This window comes from Musa acuminata, chromosome BXJ2-10 (genome assembly GCF_036884655.1).
Source record: "Musa acuminata AAA Group cultivar baxijiao chromosome BXJ2-10, Cavendish_Baxijiao_AAA, whole genome shotgun sequence".
Taxonomy (NCBI): Eukaryota; Viridiplantae; Streptophyta; class Magnoliopsida; order Zingiberales; family Musaceae; genus Musa; species Musa acuminata.
The window spans coordinates 33,516,815-33,535,970 of NC_088347.1; the positions used below are offsets into that span (position 1 = coordinate 33,516,815).

Here is a 19,156-nt window from a genome sequence, read left to right on the forward strand (position 1 = left end):
TATATATACTAAATACATAACGTATTTAGTATATATTTGTGTACATACATATGTGTATATATACCTCGCATTCCTCTCAGTCGCCATGATGTTTGGTCCGAAGGTAGTGTTCGAGTCTAACTCAACCTAATTCTCTAGCGGGTTAGATTGGATCCACATCAAACATTTCTTTTCTTGTTATTGTTGTTTGATACGAAAAGTTCGACACCAAATCAAACGTTCAGTTCAGTCAATCCTATGTGATGGAATCAGCTTGATTCATATGATCAGCATCTCGGACAACCAAAATCAGCCAACCCTGTTGATTCATAAACATCTCGGACAATCAAAATCTTAAACGCGTTACGCCAAAAAAGCTTTGATAACATTTTAGACAAACAAACATTGTAATCAGGATCCTCATGCACTAACATTACGATGTGGGAAGATACCCACAAAACAGATCGGTATCAGAACTTTAAGACAGGAGGTGCAAACAACACTCCTCCGAGTTGCTTGGATTTAACCATGAGAAAACTTCTGCTGAATGATGTATTGTGCTTCCTCGACCAATGACTTCACCACTTCACCAGCAGGCAGGATTTCCTTGATGAGACCAACACCTTCACCAGCATACATGGCCATGCAATCAACATTACCCGTTGTTGTTGGATTTGGAACAGTACCAGCGAACCGACGTATCTCCTTTGGCTGAGAAAGAAAGATTATTTAGCTTTGAAGTACCATTTTCCGGTGCTCGTTAGTATTTGCTATCAGAGTGTAAGATCGAGACTCTCATAAGCACATAATTTCACAGCTATGTATAAAGCCACAACAAATATGAATATTGGCAAGGTGATCTGAAGAACATGTAATCCAACTGTTCCAAAGGAACTGCCGCATGTGCATAAATATCTTCTAACATAAAATTGCTTTTGAAAAATGGTGTTTTGCATAACAATATTCAAAGCAAAAAAAGAAAAATCATATATTGATCTCTATAGTACTCAATTGAAGGCAAATTGTTGAAAACATAAAATTCTATGTATCATGCAAAAGCCAAGATGTAGTGTCCGAAAGCTAAAGAATAAATGTTTCCTAGCTAGCAACTATCGCATGTGCTCATTATATCCTGGTGGGCCATGATTTTGAAGAATCATTTTGTCACACAGCATTCACATAAAACATCGCATATTAAATGCCATATATGAATAGAAGATACAAGCCAATGGATCTCTATTTATCACCCAAGAAGAAAGTTCATCAGGAATTCTGATAGAGAGCCATGTAAGTTTCAGCATTTATACTTGAGATTCTACGAGTTGATCTACAATAAGAAAGTGACTCACCACACCATGAATTGTTGAGAGACCAATGACAGGTTGATTTTCCTCATTTTCGTGTTCTGGAAGATGCCTCCATTCATTGAAAAAAGGTGTTTGTAGCACACGTTGTGGTGCACCGGGCCATCTTGAACGGCCAAATATATTTGTAAACTCTGTTTTGTCAGATTCAATCAGCTTTTGCTTATAATGAGGGTGTGCAAAGCTTTCAAGAGTAGCAAGAAACCTATTATTGTTAAACATGTGAGCATAAGGAGATGAAGGAATGTAAAATCAAATGCTTGGACATATAGAACATCAAGCACATTGCAGACCTAGTTCCAAGGCAGACACCTCGAGCACCAAGAACCAGTGCAGCTACATAACCACGTGCATCTACAATGCCGCCTGCAGCAATGACTGGAATATCACAATCGGACACCAAGTCCACTACTCTCGGCAATAAAGAGATCAATCCATCCTGCATAAAGAACAAAAATTAAGATCAACTACATAGTTTCTATTTTCAAACACGGGAGAACATGCTCCTCCTTGAGACCATATTTATAAGTATGCGATGTTTTGATATGGTTCTTGTGTCTACAAACCCCATCCTTGATGGTAAATATAAAGCTGAGCATAGTCATGGAAATGAAACATGACACAAGATGATACAGACATGTCGACATGGCTAATCTTCGTAATATAGGACACCAAATGGCATAGGCACAACAATTAGAAAATTCTCAGCTTGCATATATTGCAAATATAATAAGAAACCTAAAAGATAGTCATGAAATGCCTTAAATCCATATGCAAAACACTAAGGAGATATTCAGCCATAGAAAGTTCAATATTAAATTACAAACATGATATCCATAGTCAACATATCTAGAAGCCTTATTTGGATGGTATGTGTTCTACAGTTATCAATTATGCCATATAGAAATATTAACAGATGTAGATGATGCAGATATTTTTGATATTTTTTGAAGTATTGGACATGTGTCCAGAAGTTTCTTCCATGTAAACTAAATAGACCTGGCAGATCTTTTGAAATATCTCTGCTTTATAACTATAAACTAAGAATACTACAATGAAATCACTTAACTGATTGTAAAAGGAGCATAAATCTAGTATTTGGAGTTCGCAAAACATGACTAATAATACCAATACCTGACCAAGTACATGTCCACCTGCTTCATGACCTTGAACAACAATTGCATCCACACCAGCACACTTGGCTTTCTTGGCATCTTCAATGCAACCAACCTATACAAGGGCATAAAAAAATTGGCCAAACAATAAGCAAAAAAAACAAGAAATGAAATTGACGAGTAGTCCTCATTCTGCATAATTTCTAAGCAGTACTATCTTTTTAGAAAAAAACAATTACACAACCCTGTAACCTTAATGCTACAACGGTAGCTTAAATCTACTTGTAAATTGTAGAATGGACATGAATCAGATATCTGGCTCAAAACTTGATCTGGTCAGAACACAACTTGAGTGAGGACATGACCGCCTCTTGTTTTGAAAATAAGTACAGAATCATTTTGAGTACTCTATAATAGTCCATATAGAGCTGCTTTAACAAATACCACGTAGAGGTTATATTAGTGAAATTAGGTGTTAAACATTTGTGATCAAAATTTTATTTTATTTTCTCTAAAAAGCACCAATTTAAAAATTTTGATCATTCCATCCTGTCCCTTCACATTCTGACTATTCCATCTAATTTCATGCACAGGATTTCTACCACATAGCCCTTGAGGTGCTCTGCTATTTGGCTTGGGACTAAGACCAACATTAAACAGCTTGACTTGCTTCTAAATTTGTTCTCCAAGATCAGATTGCAAGTGAATCAAGTCCTCATTCATTGCATATGTTAATTACAATTCAGATATAGGAAGACATGACATCAATCACATATGATGGCAACAAAAAATAAGGGCATCTTAGTTGAGGCTTCATAAGAGAAACCAAGCTGATGTCAAATTATAATGCAGGATAAAGAAATGTAATATATGTTGTGCAAATTTTCCATTCTGGAACCAAGTATACAAGATCAGCAAATGGAAAAAGAAAAAAATAATGCTTCCAAGTTTAGCTGCGACTTTAAAAGAACAAATTTAACGTGCTGAGAAATGTGTAGACAAGTAAATAGGTTCTGCATTCCCTAATAAGATCACGGGCTAATGCATGTTACCATTAGACGCCCAAATGATACAATGGCTTTATAAAATTGAGACAGCTAAATCGATCCATAAATACTTACTTGGTGAATGACCTTGACGCCTGCACGATGAGCTTCAGAAACAAGCTCTTTTGGGAAGTCTCCCCATGAAACTTGCAATACTGCAACCTTTTCATCCAACACAGCTTTCAAATTTTCTTTGTGTGGAAATGATAGAACAATGCCAACACCAAATTGTTTGTCTGTCAGGGCTCCAGTTTCCCGTATCAACTCCCTTAGATGGTCAGGTGCCTCCTGGAAAAATTAAAGATGTAACCTGATTTAAATCGCTAAAAGAAATCGAAAAGAAACTACAAAATCTCTTCAAAGTAATTGCGTTACCAGGAAATATGTATATATATTTGTAACAACAAATTATGGAGGGCTTGAAATTCACGAGGAGGAGCTAATTCTCCTTTTAACTTCTTGACGGTGTCAGGAAGCAGATTTGATCTTCGTGCCATCAATCATAAGCCCAAAACATCTACTATTACTCTTCTATTTTCTATAGTTCCAACATACAGAAGCAAACTAGCATGAAGACATGTTAAATTCGCAGTAACGTGCAATTTCTGTTCCAAGATTTACCCATTCCTGTCTTCCTGGACAATCAAATTTCTGTAGGCTATGATGGAAAAGAAAATGATGACAAAAGCATCGATTACAGCAAGAAAAGAGACGCTTTTGGTGATAAGTTCAAGAACTTCTTCCACATAATGAACGTGCAAATATGCGATTTTAGCATGAACGATTAGAGAAGAGGGGAGGAGGTACCCAATCGGGGGCTCGGAGGATACCGATGGCCCCGGCGTTAGCGACGGCAGCTACGAGTTCCGGACCGGAGACGTCGGGGCCGAGGGGTCCCTGCACGACGCCGTAATCGAAGCCGAGTATGCCTTTCCACCCCATCGAAACCAGCGTGCGTCGGAGAACCGCAAACACGAGAGGAGACGTGACATTGTGAGCAGCTATTAGGGTTGGAGACGGCGATGGAAGGGTGAACGTAAGCAACGATGTCAGCAGCCGGCGGCGCCGCCTCGTATTACTTCTTTTCGATTGATAATGTCGCAACAAAATTAATTAGTCACTTACTTACCATTGGGGTGGATGAATATTTTTAGATTTCTGAATCAATAATTTCAAGGATAAGTTAGATAAAGAATTCAAGCATGGACTTCTCCATGAATTAAAAACTATTACTCATTAAGGATCGATCTCAAGTTCTTCGTTTAGGATGGTGCTAGAAAAGAAAATTCGATACATCAAGAATTATACGATCATTGAAGGCTATATTCATCATCATCGCACATAGTCAGATCGAGAGAGATATATAAACATTATATACGTGATTGATCAATCAATCATATGAACCTCGTGATTAGCAAGCATAATCTAAACTATGCCAACCAATGATTTGATCCAAAACGGTTGATGATTTTCGAATAATAATTATCTCTAAGGGACATTTGTTACGAACGTTCTCGATTTAGTTTTTATAAATTTAATTCTCTATAAACAATGACTTGAATTAAAATTAATTTGGAATGAACTTTAGTTAAATTCGAATCATCTTCCTAGCTCCTCATCAATATGAGAAAAAAAAATATTTATTATTTTTAAAATTATTTTTTATATGATTATTTCCTTTAGTTGCTATTCTAAAATTAAAAAACGTCTTTAGTGATTTTTTTTCTTCAATTTTTTTCGTATTTATTTTATAAAATTAGGCGTTATTGTCGATGTCAAGAGCCACTCAAACTTGCCATGAATTCATTAATAAATACTCTACAAATAAAAAAAAAATCACAAACACCCAAATTATAAGCCAAGCCGGTATCTTTCTCTCAAGTCAATGTCTGCCACCACTCGTGCACCAAGTTTGAAGGTCCCACCGTCACAAAACTTGGGCGCCCATGAGACACGCTCCACTCTCACAATGGCCACCCAGCTAGCTAAGCCGTTCCATGTCGACAGCATCACAACCTCATTTGCTCCATTATCACAAACAAACACAGTGTCCGGGAGAAGACAGCAGAGCTAAACGACACATCACAACTAATGCCGCTGCGGCACCAAACTTTCCCGTATACTTGGAATTTGAAGTCATCCTTCCTCTGTGGAAACCCATCGACCAACATGGAAACCTTGCTGCCTTCATAAATGTACTCCGTGAGCAGGGTGGAGTACTCCGGCGGGCCCACGGCGACATGTCCGAGTCACGATCATCATCATCATCCGCCGCGCGGGCGCCAGCTATCGGTGGACGCGCGCTCGGCGCCCGATGGCTACACGGGCGGCTCCAGCCTGGCCTCGACTCCCAACTCCCCGTCCCCGCCTAACGTTCTACTCCCCCTTCGTCCTCCTCTCGCTTTCTCCTGTCTTCTTCCTCCGCCCTCCTTTAAACGCCTCGAGAAGCGCTCTCCCTCCGTTGCCCCTCGCGCCCGCCTGCGCTTTGGCTTTGCGCGGACCCCATTTCCAACGTTCGAGTGAGGGCATTTTGGGGAATGCGGGAGCTTCTGCAGTGCTACAGCTGGGAACAACACGTCGAATCCAGCTGTCTCCCAGGTGACCGTTGCCAGACTCGCCTCACCACGCTTCTTTATCGGTACTAAAGCATCCGATGTGGGCCCACCGGTCTTGTCTCTTGCTAACTCTCACCTTCCCCGTTCGAAACCCAGTCGAGCGCTGCTTCTCGGTTGCGGCCTCCATATATACCCCACTCGCTCCCCTCGCCGCTCCCACACCCTCCTCTCTTCTCCTCAAAGAGAGCAGCAGCACGCCCATCACCTATTCGATCGATGGCTTCCCCTGCCATTACACTTGTGTTCCTGCTGTCAACAGCCTCGCTTCTGTTCCAGTGCTCCTATGGAGGCAGAACTCTCGCTGCCTTGGTGGAGCAGCAGCCGCTCGCCATGACCTACCACAAGGGAGCCCTGCTCACTGGAAACATCTCCGTCAACCTTATCTTTTATGGCAAGTTCACTGCCTCCCAAAGAGCTATCATCTCTGACTTCGTTGCCTCCCTCTCCTCGCTTCCCCACCAGGACTCCATGGAGCCCTCCGTGGCCACCTGGTGGAAGACCCTCGCCAAGTACTACTCCACGTCGAGGACACCGTTGCCCAAACTCAGCCTCGGGAAACTGCTCCTCGACGAGGAGTGCTCCCTCGGCAGGTCCCTACGGGACGCCGACATTGAGACGCTGGCGGCCAAGGGGGCGCCGCGGAACGCCGTCAACGTGGTGCTCACGGCGGACGACGTGGCAGTAGAGCGGTTCTGCATGAGCCGGTGCGGCACGCACGGGGCTTCCGGCAGGTCCAAGGCCGGGGGGAGGTTCGCCTACGTCTGGGTGGGGAACTCGGAAACGCAGTGCCCCGGCCAGTGCGCTTGGCCCTTCCACCAGCCGATTTACGGGCCCCAGCCGCCGCCGCTGGTGGCGCCCAACGGCGACGTGGGGGTCGATGGCATGATCATCAACCTGGCGAGCCTGCTCGCCGGCACCGCGACCAATCCGTTCGGCAACGGCTTCTTCCAGGGGCCGAAGGAGGCGCCACTGGAGGCGGCGACAGCGTGCCCGGGGGTGTACGGGAAGGGGGCTTACCCGGGGTACGCCGGGGAACTACTGACGGACCACGCGACGGGTGCCAGCTACAACGCGCATGGGGCCCGCGGGAGGAAGTACCTGCTCCCGGCTCTCTTCGACCCGGCCACCTCGTCCTGCTCCACCTTGGTGTAGTGTTGTGGGTACGGCTCGTTCCGGGCCAAGTTCTGATGCTGTAAGATGAACTAGTCGACGCATGCATACGGCATACGACCACGAGATGCCGACGCAGAACGAAACATACTCAGTGCTTTCAGTGCCTACATATAAATATGATGTCTGTAATAATTCTTTCATTTGTTCAATGAAACTTTTAGTGATCTCGATATCTGTAGTTTAAGATGATGAATGATGCATCGGCGTGCGCGTTGATCATAAAAGAGACACGAATATTTCGGAACTTGAAACAAAGAGCACGATCTTACTTCATCCTTCTTTTATTGATAACATTAATAGACTAAGTGGTCAGTTGGACGAGAGAACACTCCATTTTTTTTCTTTATAAACTAAAATTTAATAGATTAAATTAACTATTCGTCAATACATTGTGAGGGGTGTAAAGCATGTTATTTTCAAAATTCGTAGTAATTTTTTATTTTGTTTAAATCAATTAACTATATTCGTAACAATTTTTATTTATTTTGTTTAGATGTGTGTGATATACCACAAGGACGCACAATGTTGACATGAACACCGTACCAGATTCGACTAAGAAGATATGGTTGAAGTGATCAGTACTTCAGCATAACGAACGAGGTGTTATACTATTACTGCGAGGGTGGTCTTCAAAATTCACATTATATATACACACAGGTGCATGCATGCACACACGCAGCTATTTATGCGTCCGTATACAGGTCTTGTCGTCCCAAGGTTAAACCATGGTGGAACACGCGGACGTTGACGGGTCAAACAGCGCTGGGACCAGATACTTCCTCCCGCGAGCCCCGTGGGCGTTGTAGCTTGCTCTCGTAGTGGGGTCCACCAAAAGGTCACCGGGGTAGCCCGGATATGAGCCCTTCGCGTACACTCCGGGGCACGCCGTCGCGGCCTCAAGCGGCGCCTCCCTTGGCCCTTGGAAGAAGCCGTCACCGAAGGGGTTGGTGGCGGCGCCGGCCAGCATGCTCGCCAGGTTGATCACCATGCCGTCGGCACCGACGTCACCGTTTGGCGCCACCAGCGGCGGCGTCTGCGGCCCGTACATGGGCTGGTGGAAGGGCCACGCGCACTGTCCCGGGCACTGCGCAGCGGAGTTCCCCACCCAGATGTAGGCGAACCGGGAACCGGCCTCAGAGAGGGACGACGACCCGTGGGAACCGCACCGGCTCATGCAGAACCTGTCCACCGCCACGTCCTCCGCCGTGAGCACCACGCTGATGGCGTCCCGCGCCGCCCCCGTGGCGGCCAGTTTGGCGAGGTTGGCATCGCGCAGCGATTTTCCGAGGGAGCACGACTCGTCGAGTATCTGTTTGCCGAGGATGGGTTTAGGGAGCGGCGCCTTGGACGTGGCGTAGTACTTGGCCAGGGTCGTCCACCAGGTGGCCACCGACGGCTCCAGAGAATGCTTCTGGCGCGGGAGAGGGGAAAGGGAGGTGACGAAGTCATAGATGATGGCTCTCTGGGAGGCAGTGAACTTGCCATAGAAGATGAGGTTAACGGAGACGTTTCCGGTGATCAGGGCTCCCCTGTGGTAGGTCATGGCGAGCGGCTGCTGCTCCACCAAGGCAGCGAGAGTTCTGCCTGCATAGGAGCACCGGAACAGCAAAGCAACCAGGAGAAGTCTAACAAGAACAGAGCAGTGAGCATTTGTAGTGAGGAAGGAAGAAGCCATGGTAGTAGCCTTTAGCGTTCCAGTAGGAGAATAGGAGAAATGGTGCGAGCGATGGGTGTATCCTACCGATCTGATGTCGGGGAATTTATATTGCGGAAGTAGCATCCTGGTTCGTGAATGAAAGCATTAAAATACGGTGGGTGTGGGAAGGCGAGGCGAAGGCTGGAAGCGAGCATAAAGAGGGCGCGAGTTTGACGCGCCCCCATCCGTCGGCGAACGCGACAATGGCTTAGCTGGACTGCGTGCCTCCCTTCTTGACATAAACGCCACTCAAACAACGTGCCTTTTGTTCTTTTCATGAAGGTTACTTTAGTCATTTCAAGAACATAATAAAAGAGTGGCCCCACTCCACGAGAAAGAGAAAAGATAAGGAGAGATAAAAAAGAAAGGCAAAGTTCGGGATGAGAACGAATCCAACAAACGAGGTAAGAGGGAAACAACGCAGAGACGCAGTGGCTCGTCTCTTCACCATCAGCGGAAATCGCACGGAATGGATGTGTCACGGCGACCCTGTGAAGGGAAACAACTCGCGCCTGCATGGCCGCACGTGACGGCGCTCTTCTACCACTTCGTCGTCGCCATCTCTTCGAGAGCACGAGTTAGAGAGAGAGAGAGGGGGGGGGTGTTCGATGACTGTCTGGGCTCCTCTTGGCCGACAAAAGCAGACTAAATCTTTTATTTCAATGCACGCGTCCCTTCCGGACTACTCTTGCTTCGTCTCCTCGGTTCTCTGGAAAGGGAACTACATGTAGTATACCTCGGTTGAAATGAAGCTGTCACGTTGAATACACGCATGGGAATTGGAATGGCGAGCAGCGTGTCTGGCGGAGGCTGGACCCGCGGTGGAGCCTGTAAACATGGTGAAGTCTGGCTACCCATAACCATGGCTTCCAGAAGGCTACAATTATTGATGCAGATCAAAGCTACTAGTCATGGCATCCTGTGTCGGCTGACACTATTCTTAATTAATCCCACCACTATACATCTATAGCTACCTCCTTAGCTTAGTCGCAGATGTTTATGCAAAAGATGGCCAAGCTTTTGAGTGCGTAAACCAAGACTTGGATTAATCATTCCTATACTTGATAGGAACCTTCCACCATCACATGCAAGTCTTGTCACGCCGGCCACCATAAATCGGTGGCGGAATCTAAGTGACCGGCCTCCCCAGTTTAACTCCCTTCGGACTTCTTCAACGTTTTTATATTCTGTGAATGCTGCAAGCAGACTCTATGGACTAGAATTGGAGAATCATGTGCATGTCTCCCAGTTGTCTCCTCCCAGTAATACTTCACGAAGCTGAGATGAACCTTCCTCGTTAACATGCAGCTGGTCTCGTTAACCTATATAAACTTCTCCGGCCGAGAGATCCACTCATCACACAAGTGGTCTATCTTCCACTTCCTCCCAAAGATTTGCTATATCTTCTCCGAAATGGCTTCTTTCCCGGCCTCCAAAACATGCATTGTGGTACTAGTTTTAGTGAGCTTGGCACAGGTGAGCATGGGCTCTAGGAAACTTGCCAGCTTGGTGCAACAGGCATCCGACCTCCTCACGTACCACAACGGTGAAGTGATGCAAGGTGACATCGCCATCTCGATCACCTGGTACGGGACGTTCACCCCAATCCAGAAGTCCATCATCTCAGACTTCCTCCTCTCCCTCACACCGAGCTCCCAAACCCAACCACAGCCATCAACGCCTTCTGTCCGCCAGTGGTGGAACACCATCGATCGGCTTTACTTGGAGAAAGCTGGGAAGAGGAAGAAGAAGACTAACGTTGTGTTGGCCAACCAAGTGTCGAACGACAAGTGTTCCATGGGCAAGTCCCTCAAGACATCCCAGATCCCCGAGTTGGCGGCCGAGGCCGGTCCGAAGAAGGGCGGGATCGCGCTGGTGTTCACGGCCGAGGACGTCGCGGTCGAGGGCTTCTGCATGAGCCGGTGCGGCCTGCACGGTTCCGACCGGAAGACCGACTCCGTCTACATCTGGGTGGGCAATTCGGCGGCCCAGTGCCCGGGCCAGTGCGCGTGGCCCTTCCACCAGCCCGCGTACGGGCCGCAGACGCCGCCGCTGGTGGCGCCCAACGGCGATGTCGGGGCCGACGGCATGGTGATCAACCTGGCGAGCATGCTGGCCGGCGCTGTCACCAACCCTTTTGGCGACGGCTTCTTCCAGGGGCCGAGGGAGGCCCCGCTGGAGGCGGCTACGGCGTGCCCCGGGGTGTACGGGAAGGGAACCTACCCGGGCTACGCCGGTGGCCTGCTCGTGGACCTTATCACCGGGGCCAGCTACAACGCGAACGGGGTCCACAGGCGGAAGTACCTGGTGCCGGCACTGTTTGACCCGACGGCGTCCACTTGCTCCACGCTGGTTTAAGAGGATGATGATGACGTTTCGAGTGATGTGCCCTCGGATCAATGTCTATTCTTTGATTCATTTCTTTCTCTCTCTCTCTCTCTCTCTCTCTCTCTTGGGAAGCTCGACAACATGAAATAAATAGCATCATAAGCAATGAATAATTTGTGTGGGTTTTGATTGAGATGAGGTAACCTGAACTGGACCTAACCTGCCTCAAGCATCAAGAACTTTGAACCCAAGTCGCCGTACCACAGTTGGGATCGATAGGAGTTCGTTCGGCTAAACCTCATCATGAAGGAAACGTAGGCTCGACTCGACATGATCCAAGTCCCCAACACAAAGTGTGTTTGGCCCATACCAATGAGTTATATCGACAAATTTACCTGAGAATTTAGTTCAATATCGATCATATTTAGAATCATAATGCGAAATTACCGATTTTGATCTGTAGAGAGAGGAACAGAATTTGCTTTCCTTCTCAGTAGCCAAAGTCTTCTGTCCTCCTCCAACTCTGTTGCGACTCTGCTGCTACTCGTTCCATGCAGCTGTTGGCCAGTCCTCCCAGGCCTCATAGGGACACCATTAATGGCGATATGGACCACGCAGCGTCCCCGTAATGATGGCAGGGCCGAGATGAAACTGAACCCGATCACTTTACCTCGCTGCTTACAGCCTATCTCCTCTTCTGCTTCAGAGTAGAAGACAACCATAAAGGAGAACAGTAAAGATGGCATGTAGGTTCTTCGTGCAGTCACGTTTGTCTTCGTCGTTCTTCTTTGCAGTCTCTTCTTCATTAATTCATGTCCACTAAGCTTTTGCCTCTCTACGCTGCGAAGCAGCACATGTTACAGTGATGCACGTCGTCTTGCTGTTTATTTCTGTGTATATATGTAATTGTTTATTATATATGGCGATATATTTTCTACGTCTTCGTCAAGACATGGGAGAGAGAGAGACACAGAGAGAGAACATCACAGCCATGTACAGGGATCAGAGAGAAGGTGTGTTGGTAAAAGGTCAGCAGATCAAAACCACTGTGGCCAGCTTCACGTTAGCTTCCTCGTCACACTTGGTTCTTCTCTCTTTTGCATCTCAGGAAACCCATTTCCAGGATAGGGTCAGACTGGCACTTCCCGTTCTCCGAGGAGGAAATGGATATGGTCCTGCAAAGCTTGCGAAGAAAGCCAAGATTTTATTTAAACCAGAGAGAGAGAGAGAGAGAGAGAGAGATCCCAGTTGAAGGTCGAGTTAAATTTATGCCTGCACAAGCTGGAATGATCTACCACTGTTTAAGATTAGTCATATTTATAATTAAGAATGATATCAAGATTTTCCTAACAGCTTATTTTTTTATTATATAAATTGTATCCAGAAAACAAAAGAAGTGGTGTTCGATGAGCCCTAAATTCTATGGTTTGTAGGCTTACATAGGTAACAATGAAGAATCAGACATTTTCTACAGAAAGATTCAGACCTCATTTGAAGCTCAAGTTTGAATTCACTCTGTGTAAGCTTCAAGTAAACAAAAAGCTTCCAAACAGGAGAAGCAAAGTCTAAGCTGTTCTTTGAGTGCATTTTGGTCTTTGCCTATTTATAGTCAAATTACCACTATTTTTCCTACCAAATTTTCAACAAATCTATTGCTCAGTACTTTGTTAGACCAAATAATTACATGAGCAAATCTATCCAATTTTTTCCAGCTAAGAGAACTCCAGCTGTTCATATAAATAGGACAAGTGAATCCAGCCATTTTGACCCACCTTAATTTCTACAGATTTTGACTAGTCAACCGGTTGACTCGGAAACAACATGCCCAAACCATTCCACACGGCTCGCTTACAGTACTGCTCTGTGCACAACCTGTCCGCCACTTGCGTATTATTTCTTTTCCTCTCCTACCTCTGTTTTCCTTTCTCTTTCTTGTATTGCTTGATGATTTCAGTGTGCCTACGTCTAATGGTCAATTCAGCTTTAATCGCCAAGACGTGCCCACCACAGCTTTGATCTGTGTCTGAACTCTCCCTTACTATCCCTTTATGCAGAGTGTTATAAAGCTGCGTCGTTTGCTACACTCTCCCACATAAACCGGAGGCTAGACACATAGACTCTCTTCGAAGGGCGTCTCCATGGCTTTCTCTCCTCCTCCTCCCCTCCTCCTCCTCCTCTCCCTCCTCTCTCTTCTAGTGTTGCAGTCTTCCGCGGTCATCCCCCGCATGCTCTTCCTGGTGCCGCAGCAGCCACTCGTGCTCAAGTACCATAAGGGCCCCTTGCTGAAGGGCAACTACACCGTCAACCTCCTCTTCTACGGCCGCTTCACCCCCGCGCAGCGCGCCATCGTCGTCGACTTCGTCCGGTCCCTCTCCGCCCCTGCCGGGTCCTCGCGGCCGCCCTCTGTCGCTTCCTGGTGGGGCACCACCGCCCTGTACGGTCCCGGCGGCGCCACCCGCCTGTCCCTCGGCCGCGTGCTCCTCGACGACCGCTGCTCCCTCGGAAAGTCCCTGACCGACTCGGACCTCCTTACGCTGGCCTCCCGCGCGCCCCACCGCGCCGCCATCACCGTCATGCTCACCGCCCCGGACGTTCTCGTCGACGGCTTCTGCATGAGCCGGTGCGGATTCCACGACTCCGGCCGCGGGGGGAAGCACGGCAAGTCCCGGTACACGTACCTGTGGGTGGGCAACCCGGCCACGCAGTGCCCCGGGGAGTGCGCGTGGCCCTTCGCCCAGCCCACCTACGGGCCGCAAACGCCACCGCTACTGCCGCCCAACGGTGACGTCGGCGTCGACGGCCTCATCATCAGCCTGGCGACCCTGCTGGCCGACACGGTGACCAACCCCTACGGCGACGGCTTCTTCCAGGGTCCGCCAACGCTTCCCCTGGAGGCGGTCACCGCCTGCACCGGCATCTTCGGCAACGGGGCCTTCGCGGGCTACCCAGGGAACCTGCTCGTGGATCCCACCAGCGGGGCCAGCTACAACGCCCGGGGATTGGCCGGGAGGGAGTACCTGCTGCCTGCAATGTGGGACCCGAAGACGAAACAATGTAAAGCCCTCGTTTAGAATGCACGATGCAAAATAATGAGACCTTAATTATCTCCTAAAACTTGCTATATTCCGCATTTTACTTTGGATTTTTGTTGATAGACTAAGGTGGATATGTTGCTTCTTGTGTTCATGTCTATGTATCCATTGAATTGTGATCACTCATGGAATGTATATGTTTGTCACGAAGTTATCCGAGCGACAGCAATTGATACAGATGAGGACAAGCTGTCCACAACCCTTGACATTTCCTTCCCTATGTAACATGCAATGGATATATGCTTCATAGAAGCTGATATAGGTGGTCACATTTGCATCACATCCCCAAGTGGTCAAGCAATGATCGTCACGTAGTGCATGAAATTAGGCTTTTAAGCAACATAATGTGGCATTAATATATGTTTCAAAGTGCACTCATGGTGGTGGTGCCTTATCTAAATCATTACCTTGATTGATTGAGCATCTATAGATGCTCGAGTTCACTGCACATTATCTATATCTATCATACATCATCTTGATGCGCTTCGATGATTTATAGAAAATAACTCACCATCGAGTATGTCATTTACCACCAAACAATATCATGATTGAAGTTTGTCCCAAATGATGCTTGGAGCTCCGATGTGCCCAAACAAGAGATAAATATATTCTCATGCGGTTTAAGTGGCTCACAGTTGTAGCAACACTTCTTAACACACACATACTATATATAATGATAATTATATATGTAGGTTTTGATGAGATGCATGCCAGCTACCAAATTAAAGAGGTAAAGAAGATTGAGGTCTTTGTACTTTGTATTGTGCCCCATCATACAATGTTCTATTATTGAGCCAACAACGAGTCATAAAGGTGTTATATCTATTTGTTTGTTCATATTCCCTCCCCACTTGCTTCTCATGCATATAAATGAGCAGCAAAGCCCCTTATCATCATATTGTTTGGAGAGGCGATTCTTATGATAACCATAGGGAAAAGTGCAATCTAGTGCTCAAGACACATTATGCCATTTGAATTGCATGTTAGGTTGGATCAAAATCAATAGTCGCTTTGCATTTGAAGGAATTATTTCCGAATCTTCGATTGATAGGAGATGTGTGTGGTTTAGAGAATTAGAAAGCTGTCTCGTTGCAATCATTAGGAGGCCCAATTGATGTATGATCACATTATCCACAAATTATTGTAAATTATTGTCTCGTTTGTAATCATTAGGATTTATTTATTGTCACATTTAACAGCCCAATCTAGCATGTGACATGAAGCCCGTGAATGGGCTAACTCGAATCCGGGCTTATTATGGTCCGAATCTTAGCTTTGGTCCATTATAGAGCCCAATTTAATTGAGGCCCATGTCAAGGCGTCCGCCTTTTCCGTGAGAACCGCTACCGTTCCATCGATTCCACTTGCCCCACTGGGAACAAGAATGGCCGACTCCGATCCATCCGCCGCCTCTCCTCCCGTCTCTTCCTCCTCCGCCACCGACACGCCGTCGCCGTCGCCGCCCATGTTATGCGCCGCTTGCGCCGGGGCCACCGCTTCCTGGTCTTCCCCACCGCAGTGGTCCGACTCCTCCCCTCCCCCTGCCTACCGCCCCATCCGCGCCCCGGCCATCAACGCCCCCACCGCCACCGCCTCGATAGTCCTCGCCCCCGTCCCCCAGCCCCTCCCCGTTCCCCCAGCTGAGCCCCCATACCGCTTCGAGATCCCGTCCAAGCGCATCTCCTCCCCCGACGACATCCGCCGCTTCCACTCCTCCGAAACCGGCCGTCATTTCGTCGGCTTCGTCGCCGCCCTCTCCCGCTCCGTCCGCGGCCGCAAGCTCTCCGATCCGGTCCCCTCTCCTCTCCCCACTCCCCTCTCCGGCCTCCTCTCGGTCCTCCACACCCTGGCCCGTTGGATCGACGAGATTCCCCCTCTCCCCCACGCGTCCCGCTACGGCAACCCCGCCTATCGGTCCTGGCACGCCCGCCTCACCGACGAGGGCCACGGCCTTGTCGTCGCCCTTTTTCCCCCCTCAGACGAGCTCCACCCCGCCGCCGATGAGCTCCTTCACTACCTTCTTGACTCCTTTGGCAACGCCTACCGCATTGACTACGGCACCGGCCACGAGACCAACTTCGCCGCCTTCCTCTATTGCCTCGCCCGCCTCGGCCTCATCAAGGAGGACGACTACCCGGCCCTTGTGCTTAGGGTGTTCGCTACCTACCTCGACCTCATGCGGAGGCTTCAGATCACCTACTCCCTCGAGCCAGCTGGGTCGCACGGCGTGTGGGGGCTTGATGATTACCACTTCCTTCCCTTCATATTTGGCTCGGCTCAGCTGATCGATCACAAGTACATGAAGCCCAAGTCAATCCACAACCAGGACATTCTCGACAACTTCTCCAACGATTACATGTATTTGGGATGCGTGGCCTTCGTGAAGAAGGTGAAGAAGGGGGTGTTCGCGGAGCACTCGCCCATGCTTGATGATATCAGTGGGGTGCCCAACTGGAGCAAGGTGAACAGTGGAATGCTGAAGATGTACAAGGCTGAGGTCCTCGAGAAGGTGCCTATCATGCAACATTTCCTCTTTGGATGGCTCATCAAATGGTATGTCCATATTCATCCCTTTGGCATGGTGGTATATAAAATGTCAAGTCTCTTTTTTCATCTGGTTCATAAACTTCATTTAAAATTGGTGTGTGATTTAGATTTCTATTCTTGTAGCAATATTTGATTCCTTGATGTTCTACATTCTGATTCACAGCCCTGAATAATCTAACTGGAAGATCAAGGGTTTTAGGAATATAAAAAGGGAATATTAGAAATTTAAAGACCATGAGGATGCCTATACAATTAATTCAAAAATCTCCATTAAAGTCACAATGTACCGTAGGATAAGGCATGAGGATGAAACTGTAAGAAATTTCAGTGATTTCTCCAACCCTTGACTGTAATTTCTCCAACCTGCAAGGTTTTGTGTGCCAATTAAAAGCTTCATAGATTTGTATATTATTAATGTCAAAAATAATTTATGCATTATGTGGAAATTTTGAAATCTATTACAAACTTTTGGCTGAATTTGTGTCACATCGATGAGTTTAACCGAACAATGGAATTGTATATTTGGTAAAATGGACACTGGAGTGAGAAATTTTGCAACACTTATTTCCCTGGTTTTTTTGGTAAAGAGAAAGTGGTGAAGGTGGGTTTTGATTATTTGCCATTGTGATGAGTCTTTACCAGCTAAGCTATTTGATAAAATGGACAATGGGGTGAGAAATTTTGCAACACTTATTTTCTTGGTTTTTTCTGGTAAAGAGAAAATGGTGAAGGTGGGTTTTGATTATAGGCCATTGCGATGAGTTTTCACTAGCTAAGTTATTTGATAAAATGGACAATGGAGTGAGAAATTTTGCAACACTTATTTCCTTGGTTTTTTTGGTAAAGAGAAAGTGGTGAAGGTGGGTTTTGATCATACGCCATTGCGATGAGTCTTTACCGGCCAGACTATTTGATAAAATGGACAATGGAGTGAGAAATTTTGCAACATTCATTTCCCTGATTTTTTTGGTAAAGAGAAAGTGGTGAAGGTGGGTTTTGATTTTACGCCATCGCGATGAGTCTTTACCAGCTAAGCTATTTAATAAAATGGACAATGGAGTGAGAAATTTTGTAACACTTATTTGGTTTTTTTGGGAAACAGAAGTGGTGAAGGCGGGTGGGTCATTGCGATGAGTCTTTACCGGCCAAGCTAGGTAGCACCTTAACAAAAATAATGTTGTAAAAGGATTTGAAACCTCAACCTTAAAGCCGACTTAGGCCTTTCCTTGTTATTGATATAAAAGACTACTTATGTCTACCTCTGCATTCCATATCGAAACTTAAAGCTTTCACCCATCTAGCGGAAGATGACAACAAATCCGTCTTCTCTTTTTGTTGCGGCTCATTCAATGTCGACCGCTTTGTGTTTCTTTTGCTATGTACTGTAAGAAGTTGATATGCCAACAGTAGGTGGTTCTCAGGTTAAGTGTGATCTCTATGCCTAGGCAACTCTCTGTGTTGTAAATATATCTGGTTTCTTGTTAACGAGCAATATACTATCATAACTCTGATCTGTGATGCATTTTTATTCATCTGCCAACTTTCCAGGGAGTGAAAGTCATCATCTTCACGAGGCTTTAAAATGTGTAGGTTGCCGTCCCTTGGTTTCCCTGGCAGGCGATAGCATTCATGTAAGTTGATCGTATGACTTGTTGCTTTGCAGCATCCAGTAATTTTGTTTTCCTTTTATTGATTTCATTTACTGCTGCTCTTTTGTTTGGATCACGAATGAAAAAGGATATATTTATGTAAAATATCCATATCGCTACCTGTTTAATCTTATACTGCTTCAGCCTTGTTCGAATCTAGCAACTTAAGGTATCCTTTTCTTAATAGCACGGTGAGGGAATGCTAAATACTGCATATTAGTGACCTTTATCTTCGCCACATCTGTAGAACAACGCTAACTTCTCTCTGTAAGGTGTGTCTGGCATTGTAATAATCAAACCCAGGCTGTTCTTGAGCCCAAGAACAATTCAACAGCACTTTTGTGTCTTGTTTGATGGATTCTGTCTCGCACTGCCATTCATCGTGACACGAAATCTCAGTTCAGTTTGGAGTGCCGGCATTCTTCCTACTATTTGGTCTCTGAAGCACTGAATGGAGCCACAGAAGTGAGAGTAGAACTCAACTCAATTTGACTGAGCTTTACTTGACCTTCACGGTTTCCCGATGTCTAGATTGGCTTGTCACTTGCCCTA

At 46.6% G+C, this 19,156-nt stretch overlaps 6 protein-coding genes across 7 annotated transcripts; 4 read left to right on the plus strand and 2 right to left on the minus strand.

Moving 5' to 3' along the window:
* Positions 1–320: 320 nt before the first annotated feature.
* On the minus strand, positions 321–4,510 carry LOC135625616 (uncharacterized). The gene is made up of 6 exons (XM_065130659.1): positions 4,312–4,510; positions 3,580–3,792; positions 2,478–2,573; positions 1,637–1,782; positions 1,329–1,548; positions 321–690 (listed from the first exon to the last, which is right to left on the minus strand). Exons 1-6 carry the CDS (start codon positions 4,444–4,446, stop codon positions 502–504), a joined length of 999 nt encoding a protein of 332 aa, XP_064986731.1. The 5' UTR covers positions 4,447–4,510; the 3' UTR covers positions 321–501.
* A 1,737-nt stretch (positions 4,511–6,247) lies between these two features.
* Positions 6,248–7,462, plus strand: LOC103969134 (protein PHOSPHATE-INDUCED 1 homolog). The gene has a single exon (XM_009382589.3). It carries the CDS (start codon positions 6,336–6,338, stop codon positions 7,269–7,271), a length of 936 nt encoding a protein of 311 aa, XP_009380864.2. The 5' UTR covers positions 6,248–6,335; the 3' UTR covers positions 7,272–7,462.
* A 412-nt stretch (positions 7,463–7,874) lies between these two features.
* Positions 7,875–9,068, minus strand: LOC103969135 (protein PHOSPHATE-INDUCED 1 homolog). The gene has a single exon (XM_009382590.3). The coding sequence runs from the start codon at positions 8,965–8,967 to the stop codon at positions 8,011–8,013; it is 957 nt and encodes a 318-aa protein (XP_009380865.3). The 5' UTR covers positions 8,968–9,068; the 3' UTR covers positions 7,875–8,010.
* Positions 9,069–10,194: 1,126 nt separating this feature from the next.
* LOC103969136 (protein PHOSPHATE-INDUCED 1) lies at positions 10,195–11,509 on the plus strand. Its single transcript, XM_009382591.3, has one exon. It carries the CDS (start codon positions 10,291–10,293, stop codon positions 11,344–11,346), a length of 1,056 nt encoding a protein of 351 aa, XP_009380866.3. The 5' UTR covers positions 10,195–10,290; the 3' UTR covers positions 11,347–11,509.
* Positions 11,510–13,384: 1,875 nt separating this feature from the next.
* On the plus strand, positions 13,385–14,620 carry LOC135625865 (protein EXORDIUM-like 2). The gene has a single exon (XM_065130979.1). It carries the CDS (start codon positions 13,455–13,457, stop codon positions 14,385–14,387), a length of 933 nt encoding a protein of 310 aa, XP_064987051.1. The 5' UTR covers positions 13,385–13,454; the 3' UTR covers positions 14,388–14,620.
* A 1,131-nt stretch (positions 14,621–15,751) lies between these two features.
* Positions 15,752–18,958, plus strand: LOC103969138 (uncharacterized). 2 transcript variants are annotated; one of them, XM_009382594.3, is made up of 2 exons: positions 15,752–16,961; positions 18,504–18,958. In XM_009382594.3, exons 1-2 carry the CDS (start codon positions 15,793–15,795, stop codon positions 18,508–18,510), a joined length of 1,176 nt encoding a protein of 391 aa, XP_009380869.2. In that variant the 5' UTR covers positions 15,752–15,792; the 3' UTR covers positions 18,511–18,958. The 2 variants fall into 2 exon arrangements, with proteins under 2 accessions (XP_009380869.2, XP_064985966.1); XM_065129894.1 differs by having other exon boundaries at positions 18,546–18,958.
* Positions 18,959–19,156: the final 198 nt, after the last annotated feature.

Excerpts from the sequence above, each read along its gene's own strand:
- LOC103969135 (XM_009382590.3), bottom strand. The coding sequence starts at position 8,967 with ATGGCTTCTTCCTTCCTCACTACAAATGCTCACTGCTCTGTTCTTGTT.
- LOC135625865 (XM_065130979.1), top strand. The coding sequence starts at position 13,455 with ATGGCTTTCTCTCCTCCTCCTCCCCTCCTCCTCCTCCTCTCCCTCCTC.
- LOC135625616 (XM_065130659.1), bottom strand. The coding sequence starts at position 4,446 with ATGGGGTGGAAAGGCATACTCGGCTTCGATTACGGCGTCGTGCAGGGA. Across the intron at positions 3,793-4,311 it reads TCCTCCGAGCCCCCGATTGG|GAGGCACCTGACCATCTAAG; the intron begins GTACCTCCTCCC and ends TAATTTTTCCAG. Across the intron at positions 1,783-2,477 it reads GTGGACATGTACTTGGTCAG|GATGGATTGATCTCTTTATT; the intron begins GTATTGGTATTA and ends TTCTTTATGCAG.
- LOC103969134 (XM_009382589.3), top strand. The coding sequence starts at position 6,336 with ATGGCTTCCCCTGCCATTACACTTGTGTTCCTGCTGTCAACAGCCTCG.
- LOC103969136 (XM_009382591.3), top strand. The coding sequence starts at position 10,291 with ATGCAGCTGGTCTCGTTAACCTATATAAACTTCTCCGGCCGAGAGATC.
- LOC103969138 (XM_065129894.1), top strand. The coding sequence starts at position 15,793 with ATGGCCGACTCCGATCCATCCGCCGCCTCTCCTCCCGTCTCTTCCTCC. Across the intron at positions 16,962-18,545 it reads TTTGGATGGCTCATCAAATG|GTTGCCGTCCCTTGGTTTCC; the intron begins GTATGTCCATAT and ends TAAAATGTGTAG.